Raw genomic sequence first — 18,244 nt, forward strand, 5'->3', positions numbered from 1 at the left:
CACTGTGGAAACACTCTGGGTTTTTCCAATGGTACCACAGTGGGGTAACTTCAGTCTCTGAAGAAGAGTTTGGATTTGAGGAGTCTCAAAGCAGCTAACATTCTCCTTTCCCTCTGTGAGGTGAGTGAGGCTGAGAGACTTCAGAGAAGTGTGACTAGCCCAAGGTCACCCAGCAGCTGCATGTGGAGGAACGGGGAAGCGAACCCGGTTCACCAGATTACGAGTCTACCGCTCTTAACCACTACACCACACTAGCTCTGGTCTTCATGGTCTGATTGGAGGGCTCTTTAAATGGTCATATGACTTCCAACACACACTGGGCCATTAGGGCGAATGGGAGCCTGCCCCACCAACCTCAAGCCCATCCTCAGCCAGCCGGCCGGCCCCAGCCCCCCCCCCCCGCCTGCCTTCTTATTTGCACCCAGTCAGGGATTGGCTCTTCCTGTCACCAGTTCTAGATCCACCTTCTCTGCCTTCCTACCTACCAATTGCAATGGGCACCAGTCGTCACTGCCTTCTTCAAAATGTGACAAGCCAACGGTCATCTTCCTGTCATTCTGCTGAGTGGGGCTTTGGCCTCCTGCCCCAAAGTCTTACCTCATGGTACCGCCCATTCTTTATCCTTTAGCATTTGAGAGTCCTGAATCAAGGTTTACTTTTTGGTTGTTTTCTGGTTGTTGTTGCTCTTAATAGTTTTTAAATCACACACAAACACAATGCAAAACCAAGGCAAGGTTGCCCTTGTGTGTTGCCTGTTTCTCCTCAATCTCTCTCCTTGCCCTCTTTCCCTGATCACCCTCAAACAGCCCTCAAAATATGTAACAGCAGAAGTCGAATGAAGAATCCTTTCTGGAAATAATAAAAAGGAACAACGTAAACATACCAGTATGATTCCGAGCACAATTCAAAGTGTTTAAAGCCCTAAACGGCCTCGGCCCAGTATACCTGAAGAAGCGTCTCCACCCCATCGTTCAGCCCAGTCACTGAGGTCCGGCTCTGAGGGTCTTCTGGCAGTTTCCTAATTGTGAGAAGTAAAGTTACAGGGAACCAGGCAGAGGGCCTTCTCGGTGGTGGCACCCGCCCATCAGATGTCAAGGAAATAAGGAACTACACAACTTTTAGAAGACATCTGAAGGCAGCCGTGTATATGGGAGTTTTATGGGCAGTCAGATGGGCAAGGTACAAATAAAATTACTATTACTATTACTATTACTATTACTATTATTATTATTCAGGAACAAACAAATAAGTGCTTCTCTAGTTGGTATGTAGCAGTCTGAGTGAATTTCCATGCACAATGCACACAGAGCAGCTGTAATAGTTTAGTGAGAACAAGAACCCTGGAAGTGGAAGGAAACCCCAGTGGTGGGTCATTGGGTACAGGAGGACTAGACTTCTGCAAGATAAATCGATTCTCCTGGAAACTCAAACCTGAGAACCTTTGCTTGTAGATTATCAGTTGCCCTGTTTGCTGATTATAATGTCTCTGTGTGAGAGAGAGATGACACCTAGCGGCCCATCCAAGTATTTCTCTTCTTGACTTTTTGCCAAGAGACCTATTCTGCAAAATGATAAAAGCGGATTTGATTATGATGACAATGATTCGATCATTTGACATAGAATTCTTGCAGAGCACATAAAGGGGGGAAAGGGAGGAGAAAGAGGGAGAAGAAATCAGAAGGTTTTTGTTTTGTTTTTGCTCCACATCCTCTGGACTTCTGCTTGTAAATTGAATACCTGGAAGCTCCCCTTTACTCATCTGTGCCCTGGGTCCCATAGGCAGAAGGGGGTGACATTGGGGGTGGCCATGTGCTCTCGTCGTGTTGGTTGAGTCACATGATCCTGAGGTAGACAGCCCATGACCAGCCTTAGGGGTTTCAGTTCCCAGTCCCAGACAAAAATATCTCCAGCGAGCTGTGCTTATTAGACCCTGACGTGGTATTTTTAGCCACTTGGGGTTTAAACTGTAAAGAAATGACTGAACAGCACCTAATTCTGATGACTGCATGGACTGAAAAAGCAGATACAACACAGAGGGAGAGAGCAAAGGTTGCGGCTTGTAAGGCGAAGGGAACCTTCAGTCTAAATAAATACAAGAGAGGTTTTCAAGGAGATAATTGGTGATGATAATGGAGGGGCCGATTTCTTTGAAATGGTGTTTTTAGGAAAAGGTAGCCATTTCCCAGAACCAGGCTTGTTTTATGTGAATCATAGAATTGGACTCCCACCCCCTGAAACACAGGAAAATTTGGCCCAACATGGGGCTCAAACCCACAACCCTGATATTAAGAGTCTCGTGCTCTACTGACTGAGGAGCTCATCTGTATGTACCACAGTCAGCCTTGTTTTTCCTCTGACAAATCACAACTATTTGTGGGATTATGAAGATGGGCAATCCTAGATTCCCATTAGGCTGGGACCTGAGATATGCTGTGGCATGGCCACTTCCCATAAGCCCCAAACAGCATGGCCAAAATGGCAGGAAGTCCCTTCCAATCTGAAGGGTACCACGTTGGCCACCCTTGCTACACATTCTCTGCCTGGGGGACACACAGACAAAACTGGTGTAAAAATACCACCAGTCTGGGGCTGTGCTAGCAAAGACACCCACATACTGCCTCTACACTGGGGGAGCCAATGAGTGTATAATGTTATTGTTATGTATTGAAGTTCTCACCCTGGCCACCAGGAGTATTGTGTATGTAGTTTTCACTCAGGTCCACATCAGTTATTTTAGGCGGGAAACCCTGGGTTGTTGTTGCTACAATGTTGACAGCCAGCTGCCTATAAAAGCAGGCTGAGCTGTTGCTGTTCAGTTTGCTGTTCCAGCTTACAAAATAAAGAGCTGCTTTGGAGACATCGCTGTGTCGTCTGCCATGTCTACCCACTATTCAACACTGGCGACGAAGGTGGGATCGATGGACATCAGAGCACAGCCAGACGCGGCCACCCTCTGAGATGAGCTGAATCACGGAGCTGAAACACTGAGCGAAATCACGGAGCAGAACCAATTCAGAGCTGACTGTTCTGGCTAGAGCACGGTGTACTATCCATCGCCTCCACGTCGGCATCGGAACCATGGCTTCACTCATGCCTCTACCGCCGTTTGCCCCAGCCTCTGAATCCTGGGACTCCTACCTCGCTCAGTTTGACTGCTACCTCCAAGCAAATGAGCTGACAAGAGGGTCTGTAGAGCAGAAGCGGAGCCTCTCCTCAGCCTTTGTGGCCCTGAAGTGTTCGCGACGGCCCGAGCATTGGTTGCGCCTCTAGCAGTCCAGGCAGCACCTTGGGACACGATTCAAGAGAAGCTCCGCAACCACTACTCCCCAAAGCCGTCCGAGATTGCTGCCCGCCATACGTTCTACCACCAGAACCAGGCAGAGGGGGAGTCAATTAACAACTACACCACCACCCTCCGACAGGCTGCAATGCACTGCGAGTTCCGAGACTTAGATGATGTCCTGATGGATCAAATCATCTGTGGGGTCCGGGACATCCGTCTGCAACGGCATCTCCTCGCCATGCCAGACCTCATGCTGCAGAAAGCCACTGAGAAGGCCGTGGCCTCAGAAGCTGTTAAACTCTCCGCCCAGGAGACCGTATTTAAAGGGCTATGTTGTTGGACATGTAACACTGTTGATCTAATGGAAGTATGTGAAATGTAACCGATATGCTTTGTACCTAATTGAACCATTACGTGTAGTGCTGTATATAAGGAAACCATTACGATTGTAACTACCGTCTTATCTCGGTGGGGAGGGTGTTATGTATTGAAGTTCTCACCCTGGCCACCAGGAGTATTGTGTATGTAGTTTTCACTCAGGTCCACGTCAGTTATTTTAGGCGGGAAACCCTGGGTTGTTGTTGCTACAATGTTGACAGCCAGCTGCCTATAAAAGCAGGCCGGCTGAGCTGTTGCTGTTCAGTTTTCAGTTCCAGCTTACAAAATAAAGAGCTGCTTTGGAGACATCGCTGTGTCGTCTGCCATGTCTACCCACTATTCTACAGTTATGATATCACAGCACGCACACCATGGTGCCACAGCACCCCCTGTCTACCAGTCCAAGCAGCATGGGCAGCAGCAACCCCTGCTACAACAAGACCCCTGGTGTCCATACAGGCAGGGATTCAGCGACCACACAAACCCCTATCACGTTCCTCAGAAACCAGTGGGGTCTAATGCTTAGAGTACTGGGTCTTGGACCTCACTTGGCCATGAAGCTCAGTGGGTGACCTTGGGTCAGTCACCATCTCTTAGCCTAAGCCTACCTCACAGGGTTGTTTTGAGGATAAAATAGGAAGAGGGAGAAGGCTGTATGCCACTTTGAGCTCCTCGGAAGAAATAATAACGATGATTCTGGTGGTAGTGGTAGTAATAGCAGTGTTTTGGAGCCCAACACAAAGGAAGGAAGGAGAGCAAAGGAATAGTACCACTCTATTCTGCCTTAGTCAGACCACACCTGGAATACTGCCTCCAATTCTGGGTACCACAATTTAAGTGGGATATTGACAAGCTGGAGTGTGTGGAGAGAGGAGGGCAACCAAGATGATCAAGGGTCTGGAAACCAGGCCTTATGAGGAATAGTTGAAGGATCTGCTTAGCTTGGAAAAGAGGAGACTGAGAGGAAATCGGGTAGCCATTTTCAAATATCTGATGGGGTGTCACATGGGAAAGGGAGCAAGCTTGTTTTCTCCTGCTCTAGAGGGTAGAACTTGAAGCAAAGGCTTCAAGTTCCAAGAAAGGAGATTCCAACCAAACACCAGCGAAACCTTTTTGACAGTGAGAGCTGTAGGACAGTGGAACGGTCTTCCTCAGGAAGTTATGGACTCTCCATGTAACGCAGGACCCGCATAACTCCCTGAGCAGGAGGACTGGGCAACGCACACACTGTTTTCCTGGGACAAAGATTGAAGACCTACCCAAGGAGGCAAATACCTTTTCGCCTGTAAGCCAAGGCAAGCCAAAGATAAACGGCAACAGCAGCCTCATTAAACAGGACATGGGATTGGGAGCAGGGCCAGATTTAGGTTTGATGAGGCCCTAAGCTACTGAAGGTAATGGGGCCCTTTATATGTCCAGCAGTCCTTTGTCAACAACAAATTGTCACTTTTGTGTTGAATATATGCTATATGGTAATTTATGGACCTAATAGGTATCTAAAACCATTTTATTTGTTTTTTATCTTATATTGTAGAAATGTACATCCAGGTTTTTTTCCTTTAAATTTTTTTAGGGCCCCCAAGAGAGTGGGACCCTAAGCTATAGCTTGCTTAGCTTATACGTAAATCTGGCACTGATTGGGAGACAGGAGATGGGAGTTCAAACCTCATTGGGGCGAGGGGTGCAGGGCAAACACCTCCCCACTCAACTGTTGCATGTCTACAAAATCCCACAGAGCGGCCTCAGCAGTGAGGCACAGCCGCAGACAGCACTTAATCACCTCATGAAGCGTTGTGGGCTGCTGCGAGAACAGACTGATGAACCAGATTGGCCCTGGACCTGATCCAGCACAACTCTCTTGTCTTGCTTATGTTTATTTGACTTTTTCCTCTGGCCTCAGCACTGAGTCACAGACACCTGGATGAGTCCTAAGTAAAACAGCTCACATTGCACAAATGGAGCAAAGGGACAGGCTGAGAGACATTTAAAGGTGAATCTACCTAGTTCATACTTTCCAGAGCGAGATGTGAACTGAAACGCAACCAACTTCACGCAGTGCTGTTCTCCAGCCAAGTAATGCGTACAGAAATGCATGTGCTGAGTGGAGGGCGCATATAAATGCATATATTAGTGGAAATAGCGCACACAAATGACAAAGTGTTTTCCCATCAGGCAAAACAATGTACGAAATGGCATATATTAGGAGAAATGAATAACAGAATGTTTTTGAGGACTTTTCTTCTTTTCTTAAGCAAGCTGATGTGGAAATGTGGAGAACGGAACCTCAGATTGGGAAACGGAGAGAAAATAAAACTGTGATCGATTCCTCCGTCCCTACAGTGGGGTCCCCAGTTCAAACCCAGAGTTCAAACCCACACTAGAAAACATAGGCTGCATTGTATACTCTGAGGGCTTGTCCACTTTCCCCTTTGCCCCGTCATGTTCCCCCAGGAAATCCCGTTCTTTACTGTTGAATAGGAGCAAATGTCAAGTGGGTTTCCTGCAGACTGACATTTGCTCTGATTCAGCGGTAAAGAGGGAGTTTTGCCAGGGGGAAAGCGGTATGACAAACAGAATACCCCTTGGATGAGGTATCCTTTCTAGACAGGGAACCAGAGGAGCTATGGATGAGCTGGAGCTGGGAGCAGTTCTCCTGGGTTTCAGACAGGGCTGGGGATCGAACCCACGACCTTGTGCATGCAAGGCTGATGCAACCCTGCCCCTGATCTGCAGCCCTTCCTCAAACACTTTTGCATGTTGCACACCATGGAGCTTTGCAGGGGTACAGGAGCCTGGAGGAAGCAGTTTAACAAGCCCACAGCCTGTAGCATTCTCCTAATTGCTGCTGGCCCTGATGTGAGCCTCCCTCATGGAAAATGGTCCTGTAGCTGCAGGAGAGCAAGGGAGATGCACACAGAGGATGACAAGCAGCTGGAGCCCGTTGCCCCTGGCCCTGGATGCCCCGTAGGCGTTTGTGAGGAAGTGAGAGAGAAGAGGGAGCGGCGCCACCTGAGCGCGCAGCCAGGCTCACGCCACAGCCCCCCCCCCGCCCCACTCTCTGTTGTGGTCAGGGAGGAGGAGGAGGAGAGGAGAAGTCAGCGAACCCATCTCTCTCAGGGCTTGCAGGGAAACTCTGTGATGCAACAGCTTGCTCTGCTCTCTCACAGCATCCAGGCTGTGACCTTCCAAGGCAAAACGGCTCTGCAGTGTTTGGGTGGCAGCGAGCAGGGTTGCTGTGGGTCATCCAGCAGAGCTTCCCTGCGTGTAGGGATGAGGGCTCACAAAGTGTGGGCGATGCCAGCCATCGTGGGTGGATTTAAAAGAGAATCAGACAAATTCATGGAGAATAAGGCTCCCTCTGACGGCTAGGTTCTTCCTCCACCCAATGAAGGACTTTGGGCTCTCCAATTTCAGCAGTGCCCTGTGCAGCACTGAAATTTGGCATGCATGAGGTCAGAGAGAGAGGCCATGCGACACGCCCAGTCATCTGAGCAATGCTGTCCAAACGTGAGGGTTTATCTACTGGTGCTTGGGTGTTGAGGTTACACCAGGCACCCCCAAACGTGGCCCTCAGGTGTTTTGGGACTACAGCTCCCATCATCCCTAGCTAACAGGACCAGTGGCCAGGCATGATGGGAATTCTAGTCCCAAAACATATGGAGGGCCGAGTTTGGGGATGCCTGGGTTACACCATATCCAGTTCTCCATCATGGAGATTGTGGTCATTCACACAGGGGTAATGCCTGAAATAATTTTTCTTTCCTACCAAAGAGCAACCCTGCATAGACAGTGAGGGTGTGACTGTGAACTAAAGGGGTATAGGATTTGGTAAACTATGTAGTTCTGCTGCCAGTCAGTGCACATAATATTGACTTGGATAGAACAATGGTCTGACTTGGTGTAAAGGTAGGTTTCTATGTTCCTCTGAATTTTTAAGACCCACTGACTACAACTGGAGACTCAGGCATGAACTTAGGGCTCCCATCCTAGACACCCTTACATCCCACTGAACTCAGCGGGGCTTGGGTTTGTTTTTTTAGTAGCCGCATTGCACTAGCAACCTACTGAGCCTTTCAAAGCTGAACCCAAGCAAGGTTGCTCCTCCTCGCTCCTCTTGCCTCTGTCCTTGGGCGCTCTTTTCAGATTGCTTGCCTCCTCCTGCACTCCCTACATTTCTGAAGAGAGGAAAGTTTTATTCAAATTCTGAGAAACCACAGAGTCAGGGCTGGCTGCACCTTTTTGGGTCTTTGATGGGAACACTTCTGAAGTGTGGATCCGGCAGGTGTTCTTCCTGTTACTGCGGTGGAGGAGGAGGAGAAGAGGAGGAGGAGGAGGTAGTCGACTGCAAAGCAAGTGCCTGTCATAATTTGTGAAGAAGAAATGAGAAAGGCTCCTTCATTCTGTGGATAAGGGGCAGAGAGGAGGGGCAGGATGGAAATGCAATAATGCACAGTTCCAGGAAACTCACAGAAATGGTGCCCTCAATATGCTGCTACACTACAACTCCCATCATCCTTTGGGAGCATCATCCCACTGTTGGAGCTGATGGGAATTGGACTCCGGCAACTTATGGGGGGCACGAGGTTATGGAGGACAAGGGGTGCCATTAGAGCAAGAGTACAGAGTGGTGCTGTGGGTTAAACCACAGAGCCTAGGACTTGCGAAAATCCCTGCGAAAGGGTGAGCTCCCGTTGCTCAGTCCCTGCTCCTGCCAACCTAGCAGTTCAAAAGCACGTCAAAGTGCAAGTAGATAAATACGTACCACTCTGGCGGGAAGGTAAACAGCGTTTCCGTGTGCTGCTCTGCTTCGCCAGAAGGGGCTTAGTCATGCTGGCCACATGACCCGGAAGCTGTACGCCGGCTCCCTTGGCCAGTAAAGCGAGATGAGCGCTGCAACGCCAGAGTCGGTCACACCTGGACCTAATGGTCAGGGGTCCCCTTTACCTTTACAGACAAGTTTGCCATTCCTTCTGCCTGCAGTTCAAGTGTCTAGGTGCTCAGGCAAAAGCCCTGGACCACCCCCGATTAAGGAAGGGGAAACTGATCTATACACTGTCTGGCATTAGTTCCCCAAAACAACTTTAGCAAATTTCCCCAGGACGCCTACCTACCCAAGTAGGGTGGCCATGTGTCCTACATGGCAGAGGACAGTTCTCTCTTTGAAGGGCAAGTCCAATTTTTTAAAAATGCTAACCCGGTGAAGGGAGACCAGGGACTTTGAAGCTGCCTATCAACAGATAAGATTGCCGACCCATGGGCCTGCTGGCCAGAGTCTTCCCCACTGTGGTGACATACACCATATTCCTATTCAACTTGTAGTTAAGTATATTAAAAAATTTCTAAATTTGCACCTATATATCTTGGCAGAGGCAAATGCCATGCAATATCCAGGCCCTCTTTTGGTGAGGTGTTAAGTGGCTGTTCTCCCCAAATCCTTTCAAGATGGAGATTCCGGGGCCTTCTGCTTGAGAAACATTTGCTCTCTAACCCCACTGAATTATGAGCCTTCCAGTAATATTTTTGACATTCCACCCATAACTTCCTTCAATGCTTGCCTGTCTCCAGCCTAAGGACTCTAGGATTAAAATAATTGATTGTGTCTACCAAAAAAGAAAACTGCAGCCTCTGGAAAACACAGAATGGTGTGTCTGCCGGAATCCTCCCTCCTCCCTCACCTTGCAAACATATAGGAAAGTGTCTTCTAAGGGCTGTGAAAACCTCTTTAAAGAATGTTAGACGATACCCATAGGTCTTAACTTCTCACCTTTTCGGTGGTTGCGTGCTCACTCGAAGTGGGAAAATGTGTGTGGGTGGCTTTAAGGTGCAACTTGGGCCAAGGTGGCTGGAAGAGGAAGAGAGAGAAAAGGCTGCAAGGCAAATTCTCAAGGATGGCGAGAAGACACGAAGTGGCAGGAGGGCGGGGGGTTAGTTGTCTTCAGCTACTCACAGAAACTCACTACAAGCTGAGTTAGCAGTTAAACTAACCTTATTTCTGATGAGGCCAGGGAACCTGCATAGAACAGTAACTAACCACTCTAGCCAGGCTCTCTGCTGCAACGCTTCTTAATGCTCATTCGTCATTGTTTGTGCTCAGGATGCTTGCAGGGCAGTTACACATGATCCCAATTTCAATACTTCATACCCTCCAAATGCCCCGATTTTGCTGGGATGGTCCTGGAATTCCTAAAGCTGCAATGGCTTCTGACTTGGTTATGGAATGTCCCGGTGCCCCCTGCCAGCAGACAGGGCACGTGGAAACAGCTGCAATGGCACTGGGAAGCAGTGGCATAGCAGGGATGGGGGCGGCCCCAGGTGCATTTTTTGGGAATGGGTGTGACCAGCCGCCCCCATAACAGGCTCCCTCATTGGAGCCTGGCTCCAGCATGCAACTATAGCAGGCTTCCTCAAACTTGGCCCTCCAGATGTTTTTGGCCTACAACTCCCATGATCCCTAGCTAGTAGGACCAGTAGTCAAGGATGATGGGAATTGTAGTCTCAAAACATCTGGAGGGCAGAGTTTGAGGAAGCCTGAGCTATAGCTCCGCTCCCGGGTCAGGCGGAAAGGAGGAGCCCCTCTCCTCCACTGGGCTGTGGCATGTGAGTGTGCCCACACACTGCTCTCCCTGTGCTGTGCCTCCTTGGGACAGTGACAACTGGGTGCTGCTAAGTTGTCTCCGCTTTGAAGTGTCTCAAGTGACTTTTGTACACCGATTGCATCTTCCGGTTCAGGAAGACGTGCTCCAAACCATGTGCTGCCTTCCCCCCTTTATTACATTGTTGGAAAAAGAAACCAAAACATACAGAGCCACGGGTACTGAAAAAAGCACTTTGTATTAAAAAATAAATCCATCACTTTACACTGTAGGTAACACTCTTTGAAAACAAACACACTCAGAATACTTGACAGCAGGTTCCCGTTAATTCTGGAACGAAAGAACTCCAGAACAAGTGCAGAGACCTATTTTCGAAGCAGAAACACGCCAGCGTGCTGTCTTCAGAGCGACAGCCATGAGCGACGAGTAGTCAGAAGCAGCAATGTTAATGCAGAGGCACATTCGCGGCCCTCCAAGGTAAGGCAATGGCGTTCTCAGCTTCCAAGGAGGGTTTCCTATCACAAGGCAACAGTGGCTTCCTTCTGCCACTTCTCAACAGAGGCAAGAACAACTCCCAAGGAAGGTTCACAAGCAAGGATACAAAGGGCTTCCCTTACCCCCACCCGATCCTGCTGGGAAATTTTGCTAGTCTTTTACCATTGCTTTTCGCTGTCCTCAAAATCCCTTCCATGTTTCCCCTTTGAGAGACCCATTAGGCAGGAGCAGCAGCAACAATGGTGGCAACACAGGGATGTTTGGAACCTTCCTCACTGGGAAATTTGGCTGGTCATCAAATTTCTTTCTGCTCCTTCAAAATTAACCTGCCATTTTTGCCCCAGCAAAAGCCTCCACATTTATCTCAAAATAAGACGTTAGGTAAAACTGAACTTAATTTCAGAATGTTTTCTGATGACTTCTTTTCACCAAATCCAGAATGTGGGTTTGCGAACACCAGAGTTTACTATGGGTTTGCAGCTGTTTGTGTTCCCATTTAATTTGTGTATTCCCCAGGATGTAAAACTATCTCAATGCTTTCCCCTTGCAAACCCAGGTTTACCCAATACAGGGATAATCAAATAAATTGGGGTGAAGCCAGGCTCCAAACTGCTACATTCAGGGGCCGCAAACAATTTGTCCCTGTGTTTTTGGGTGAGTGGAGTCCCTCTCCATGCCCCCTACTTCCTAAATGTTTTGTTTCCTTTCCCCTTATTTATAAAAATATTTAAATTCATAAAAAATAACACAAAAAATAAATGATTATAAAAAATTCACAGCAGTTTACATTTATACATAAAATCATACAATAAAAAGACATAAAATGTTAAAATCAGAAATCAGCTAGCGAATATTCTTAATTGCCTGCATAAGCCTGATAGAATGGAAAAGTTTTCAGCAGGCATTTAAAAGTTGAAACAGAAGCTGCTTGCTGAATCTCTGTTGGCAGAGTATTCCAGAAAACAGGGCCAATGACCCTAAAGGCTTGGTTTCTTCTTGTCAAATAAGCCCCGCCAACTTGGGGAATCATAGAATTGCAGAGCTGGAAGTGACCCCAGGGATCATGTAGTCCAACCCCCTGAAATGCGGGAATTTCAACTAAAGCATCCATGACAGATGGCCATCCAGAACGCTGCTTTAAAGCCTCAAAGGGAGGACAGTCCACCATCTCTTGTGGGAGTCAGTTCCATGGTCAAACAGCTGTTACTGTCAGAAACTTCTTCCTGATGTTTAGTCAGAATCTTTTTTCTTATACCTTGAAGCCATTGGTTCAGGTCCTGCACTTCAGAGCAGGAGACAAGCTTGCTCCATCTTCCATGTGACAGTCCTTTAGATACTTGAAGACAGCTATCCTATCTTCTCTCAGTCTCTTCCCCAGGCTAAGCATACCCAGTTCCCTCAACCATTCCTCATAAAGCTTGGTTTCCAGACCCTTGTTCATCTTGGTTGACTTCCTCTGCACACGTCCTTAGCTCTGCCTACTGACCCTGTTAAGAGGTGGGGTCAGAACTAGGGGTGGGAAATAAATTATATTAAGTTCACCTTTAAAGGTGATTCTACCTATCTCACCATTTCTGAAACAATTCACATGCTGAACTGCTCTGAATTTTGCAGTGAAGTTCTCAAACCAAGTAACATGTACCAAAATACATATACAGGGGAAAGATGTGCACATATGTATGTGTTGTGCGTGGAAAATAAACGCATTATCTTAGAGGAAATCGCACTGCGAAAATTACATGCAAATACCATATTTACTCGAATCTAATGCTCACCTTTTTTGGCCAAGTTACTTTGCGAAAATTAAGGTGCAGATTAGACTTGATGGCACATTTACATTCGCCAGCAAATACTCTTTTTGTTTCAAGGTTCTGAAAATTGAGGTGCGCATTAGATTTGATGGCTGTTGTGGAAATATTGAACACATGACTGGAAAAAATAAGAAGCTGAGAGAAACTGAAATTTGGTAGATTCACCCATCTGTAGTCAGTACTGTGTGAAGTTTCAAGCTGGCAACTCTAAATATGCAGGACTGGTGATTTGTCCAGAAACAGAGGTGCCCCTGAAGGATAATGACATGTGAACTGAAAGACAGGGAGGAAGAGGGAATGTGTGTGTGTGTGTATACTCTCTTTTACACACACACACACACCGAGAGAGAGAGCAAGAGAGAGATGGAAATAGCACAGATTGCCCTTAAGGCATATATAAAAAGGCTCACCAGTGTGACAATAATAACATCTTTGCTACTGACAGGATAAAACTAAAGTCACACCTCTGCTACAAACAAGCTGGTTGAACGGCTCCTCTACCAAGGACCACCGGGAACTGCAGCAACTGAGATCTCACCCTATAAAGAAATTATAACTCACTGAGGTCAGGGCTCAATCTTAGCCCAATAACTGTGGGCTTATCCACACCTACATTTCCTCCACTCTTTCCAGACATCATCTGCTCCTTGTCCGATCACCCCTTTTTGGTTTTGCTCTAGCGCAGGGGTAGGCAACCTAAAGCCTGGGGGCTGGATGCGGCCCAATCACCTTCTCAATTTAGCCCTGGGAATCAGCGTGTTTTTACATGAGTAGAATGTGTGCTTTTATTTAAAATGCACCTCTGGGTTATTTGTGGGGCATATTTTTCAAAATATAGTCCTGCCCACCACATGGTCTGAGGGATGGTGCCCATGGCTGAAAAAGGTTGCTGACCCCTGCTCTAGACCTTTTCCGCTGAAAACCTGCTCTTTAAAGCTCAATCGGAGCAAACAGCCATCCACAGAAAACCCCAATTGATGTTTGCGCTGGGCAACTCCCCCCGCCCCTGCAAATGTTTGGGCATGGAGCTTTTAAGTGCAGGCCTGTGCCTGGAAGGAACAGGGAGAAAGGTAAGTGTAGATAAGCCCTCTTTTTCATTGACAAGGCTCCAAGGGAAGAATGTGGGTTGGACTACTTTAGGAGGCCTGCCTTTGGGAAGGAAATCAATGGACTGAATGCTCTCTGACAGTAGACGCTCCCCACTCCCCTCAGGAAAACAGCATGCTTGGGAGATGGCCTGCAATGTAGACTTGTTTCTGGCATGTTGCTTTTCTAAATGCAAGGCGCTATTTTGCGTCCCTAGGGTGAACCAATCAAACATGTGGTTCCCACAGGCGGGGTCTATAGCTCCATACTTTGCAAATGGATGGTTCTAGGTTCAGTCCCCAGCCTCTCCAGCTTAAAAAAAAATAAAGAGGAGGAGGAGGATCAGATGATATAAAGGACTCTCCACCGCCTAAATCTTTACAATAATGGGCCAGGAAGACAATCAGGGGCAGCTTCCTTCGCTCGCAACATGAGGTGGAAAAGCTACTTTCTCAGTTTGCTCTGCAGATTATATAAACTGGCCTGAGGTCCCAGAATAATTGATAAATGAACTAAAAGCACCTGAGCCTTCACAAACCACAGGGTTAAGTCCAGCCATCTCCAAGCACCAAATGCTGGAAACTAAGCCCCGACACCCTTTCTTCCCTCTCCGCCATTGTTGTTGTTTTCAGAAATTAAGCACTGTTGGGGGCAGCCATCTTAGTTTCAGGTCTGCATTGCAAACTGTGAGCCTAACCCAGGGCTGGGTCACCGAAGGACCTTTCAGACACTGTGGGATTCCCAGAGCTCATCAGCCTCAGAGAGCATGGCCAATATTTCTCTATTTTTATTTAAGACATTTATATACCGCTTAATTTTTCACGTTTCTGAAGGGTGCTAAGGGTGATGTGAGTTGTAGCCCAGCCACATCTGGGCTTGGGGCCTACAGATTCCTCACCTCTGGCCGAACCTTTTTTACGGCTGGTACAGAAAAATGTCAACAAATCTCTCCACTTATTTTTTAAAAGGGTTTTAAAAATCTGACTACACTACAAATGTAAACTAGTCTTAAACTCCCCACATTCCTGGACAAGAAACCCTGAAGACTGTAGCTCCATGGAGTTAAGGAAATACCCGCAACATCTTTACAAAGTTAAAATTCCCCACCCACACACCCCAGGTTGTTTGGTAGAAATCACACAATACTCGAACTTGGTTTTAGGTTACGGTGCATGAATCTCCCCAGAAACTGATGGAAGAAGTTCTGCTCTCATTTCAGTCCCATTCTGTGCTCACCACGGACTATGTGGGAGGAGAACTCGTATTTGTCATGGCTCCGGTGGCCGCACAAATTACACTCAAAAGGGTCACGGAAGCCGTGGCATCCCATGTGGATGGTGAACATCACATAATCCAGGAAGAGGACACGGCAGTGGTCACATCGGTAGACCCCAATGGGTTCGCCATCCTTGTTGAAGACTTTCAAGACGTCACGAGGACAAACGACGGGCGGCCTGAAGATCTCATAGGATCTGGGGTGCTCCTTGTAGACCAGGAGCCCATTACGGGCCTGCAGAGGAGGAGGAGCTGCTTGGTTCTGGTGGTAGGCAAGACTCTGGTGCTCCTCTTGGTTGCTGTCTGAGTCTGTGGAATCTTGGCCACTGTTGTTTGGAGAAAGGCCTCTGTCGGAAGACATAGCCTTGTCTCTCATCTGGGCATGGCTCTTTTCCACTTCCTGCGGGTTGCCGTTGGGCACTTCAGAGCGGGTGAGCGCCAGGGGGTACAGGCTGCTGATCACGGGCACCATCTCCGAGGTCGGTGGTGCCGGGTTCTGCACAAGCGGGCGCAGGGCTTCTGCGCCAAGGTAACCCATGGAATTGTTGATGGTTTGTTGGTCCAGCAGGCATCCTTGCAACATGGCCTCCCTCTCCTTCTCGTACACAAAGCTGGGGTTGTAATTCACTTCAAAGCTGGAGCGTTTCTCACCTGTGGGACAGAAGGATGCATGAGGGTTACAGGGTAAAGTTCTAAAACCGCCTTACATTTATACTGTGGCAGCATGAAAATACTTTTATAAATACATTTTGCATACAAAAGCATCTCTGCGCCACCATGTTCTAAAGTATCAGGGCAGTGCACAACATTACAATATAAGATACTATTAAAAACAATACATGGGGTATTGAGGCCCCACCCCTATTACAAATTCTACTCTGTCTCGACCTGTCCTGTTCCTTTCACTAGCATTCCCTAAACACTTTCAGGTCTAGCTTACGGATTATTTTATTATTTATTTATTGAATTTATATACCTGGAGGTCTCAGGGCGGTTCACGAAAAGATCACTAAATATAAAATCAAAATAAGAACAATATCCCAATAACACCCCACCCCAAAAAAGAGCCGCATTTTAAAATGGTCTAGGATGCCCATCAGGTCAACCAAAGGCCTGGTTAAAAAGGAATGTTTTTGCTTGGCACCTAAAGGTGTATAATGAAGGCACCAGGCGAACTTCCCTGGGGAGAGCATTCCACAGATGGGGAGCCACCGCAGAGAAGGCCTGTTCTCATGTTGCCACCCTCCGGCCCTCTCAAGGAGGAGGCACATGAAGAAGGGCCTGAGGAGGTGATCTCAGGGTCTGCGTAGGTTCATATGGAAAGAGGCAGTCCTTGAGGTATTGCGGTCCTGAAACCTGCCTTTTTAAAATAGGACAAAATGGAAGCTGACATTCTCCAGCAGCTGAATTCTGCAGCCAGTACTGATTTCTGCACTTCTCTGGTAAAGTTATAGTACCATGAAATCCATTCAGCCTTGGCCATAAGGCAATGGAATTCTGCTGCCACAAGCAACATTTTCACACACAGCAGGCAATGGCGTTTTTCATATTAAAATCCTCTGTACTTGAAGGATAGAAACTAGAATGTCAAACCCTTGAGATATTTATCACTGGCAGTACTATGACTCAAGGACCACGAAACTTGGCAGGCTGCTTCAGTGGATGGGTTTGAAACCAACCACTCACGTTTCTTTAGTAATGTGCTTGAGAACCCACTGACAAGATTCTCTGTCAATCTTGTGATCCATCTGATAGATAAAAGGAATTTTAAAAAGAAAAAATCCCCCACAGAATGACATTTGTCTATGACTCAGATGCCAGTTCTAGAAAAGATGAATCAAAGAAAATTAGCCCCGTTTCTCAAGGGATGCTGAAAGTTTTCAGTTTCTTGTTTTGAACTCATGAATACGATTAACCAAGAAAATATCCAGCGTTAGGGCAGGCTCTGTGCAGTCAATGGGAAGGCTTATGAATATTTGGTATATTGTATTGCAAGCCCCGGGAAGTTACTGTGTGTTTCTGTACATTCTGCAGAGATAAACTGTTGGGATTTTTGACTACGTGCTATCTGATGCAGCTTCCCACAAAGCAATTAAGAAGTTAGCTGAAGGCCAAGAAAACTGAGCAGAGGAAGTTATTCTTCCTAGAGATATGGGACGTTGGATACAACTCTGCTATTGGTCGAGGTCTCCATATAGGCATGATGACTCATGGCATTCCTTGCTGGATAGTTGGTTGGTCAGTGTGGTGTTCTGAGAGTCGTTTGGAGTTTGTTCAGTGAGAGAGTTAAGATCTGTGTCTGTATCCCGTATATAGTAACTTGTAAAGTCTGCTATAAATAAGAAACACCTATAAGTAACCAAGTTACTGGTAGCAGTGTCTTGTTCCTGCTTCATCCTACCTGCCTGCAACTGATTGCTTCTGAAAGTCTGTGTATGCTCTGCTATATTCAACTGGGTCTGGCTAAGATCCTGCAACAGGTTAAGGTTGCGAAACATCCATATAAACTGCATTCCTATATGAGAACTGCTAGTGCAGTCGTTGCAACTCAGTTTCAGGGATGGCGAGAAGATGCTGCCATTACTACAATAGTGTTCTCATGGATGTGCTTTACCTTTGGCATTTACAGAAGGTGCCACTGGGGTGGGGAGCTATCCCTGCCTTTGGTCATCCCAGCCATTAAGATCCAAACCTTCTCCAATTCGCATGGCTCCCTCTCTTCATCTGCACAGTCCTGTCTTGGCTATTGCTTTTTCTTGGCACCATTTGAGGACGAGAGAATGTTGCGAATGCTGACTTTTTCTCTAAGATTGGATCCACAGTTCAAAACATCTTGATGCTTTTTAGCATTCTCTCTTAGAGGAAGCTTAAAACGTTCTGTTCACCACACAACGAAGGCAGTTTGTCCTATCCGTATGAAACTTTCATGGTGAAATTACATGGTGAATAGGTATTTCTGGCCACAGTTCGGTGAAGAATGGCTAAGTTGCAACAGTTCAACTATTTGCCTTGAAAAAATATATGCCTTGAAAAAATATATGCTTTGAAAAAATATATGCTATGTTTCTCCTTCTGGCTGTGGAAAAATGTATGTTTTGCATTTTAAAATGGACCTTACAACACATGTTTAGAATGGAGAAATATTAGGATTACCAACCATAAAGTATTTTATTTACCCAACCAGTAAATTTGCATTCTACTAGATAACCACTATTGTGTTTGAGGGAGGAAAGGAAAGTCTAGATTCCACCATGCTTTGCATATGACTCACTAGCCCTATCCTGGTTTGCTGTATTCCTCCAAGCACTGCACTGGCTTTGATA

At 47.0% G+C, this 18,244-nt stretch overlaps 1 protein-coding gene across 5 annotated transcripts in view; it reads right to left on the reverse strand.

Annotated features, from left to right (window-relative positions):
• Nucleotides 1–10,473: 10,473 nt before the first annotated feature.
• Nucleotides 10,474–18,244, reverse strand: part of IKZF3 (IKAROS family zinc finger 3) — a 69,584-nt gene continuing 61,813 nt past the window's right edge. For all 5 annotated transcript variants that reach the window (XM_083708776.1, XM_083708778.1, XM_083708777.1 and 2 more), the window contains one exon: nucleotides 10,474–15,572. In XM_083708776.1, coding sequence (XP_083564902.1) covers nucleotides 14,857–15,572 — 716 coding nt within the window. In that variant the 3' untranslated portion in view covers nucleotides 10,474–14,856. The remainder of the gene's footprint in view (nucleotides 15,573–18,244) is intronic.

This window comes from Podarcis gaigeae (assembly GCF_964106915.1).
Source record: "Podarcis gaigeae genome assembly, chromosome: 13".
Taxonomy (NCBI): domain Eukaryota; kingdom Metazoa; phylum Chordata; class Lepidosauria; order Squamata; family Lacertidae; genus Podarcis; species Podarcis gaigeae.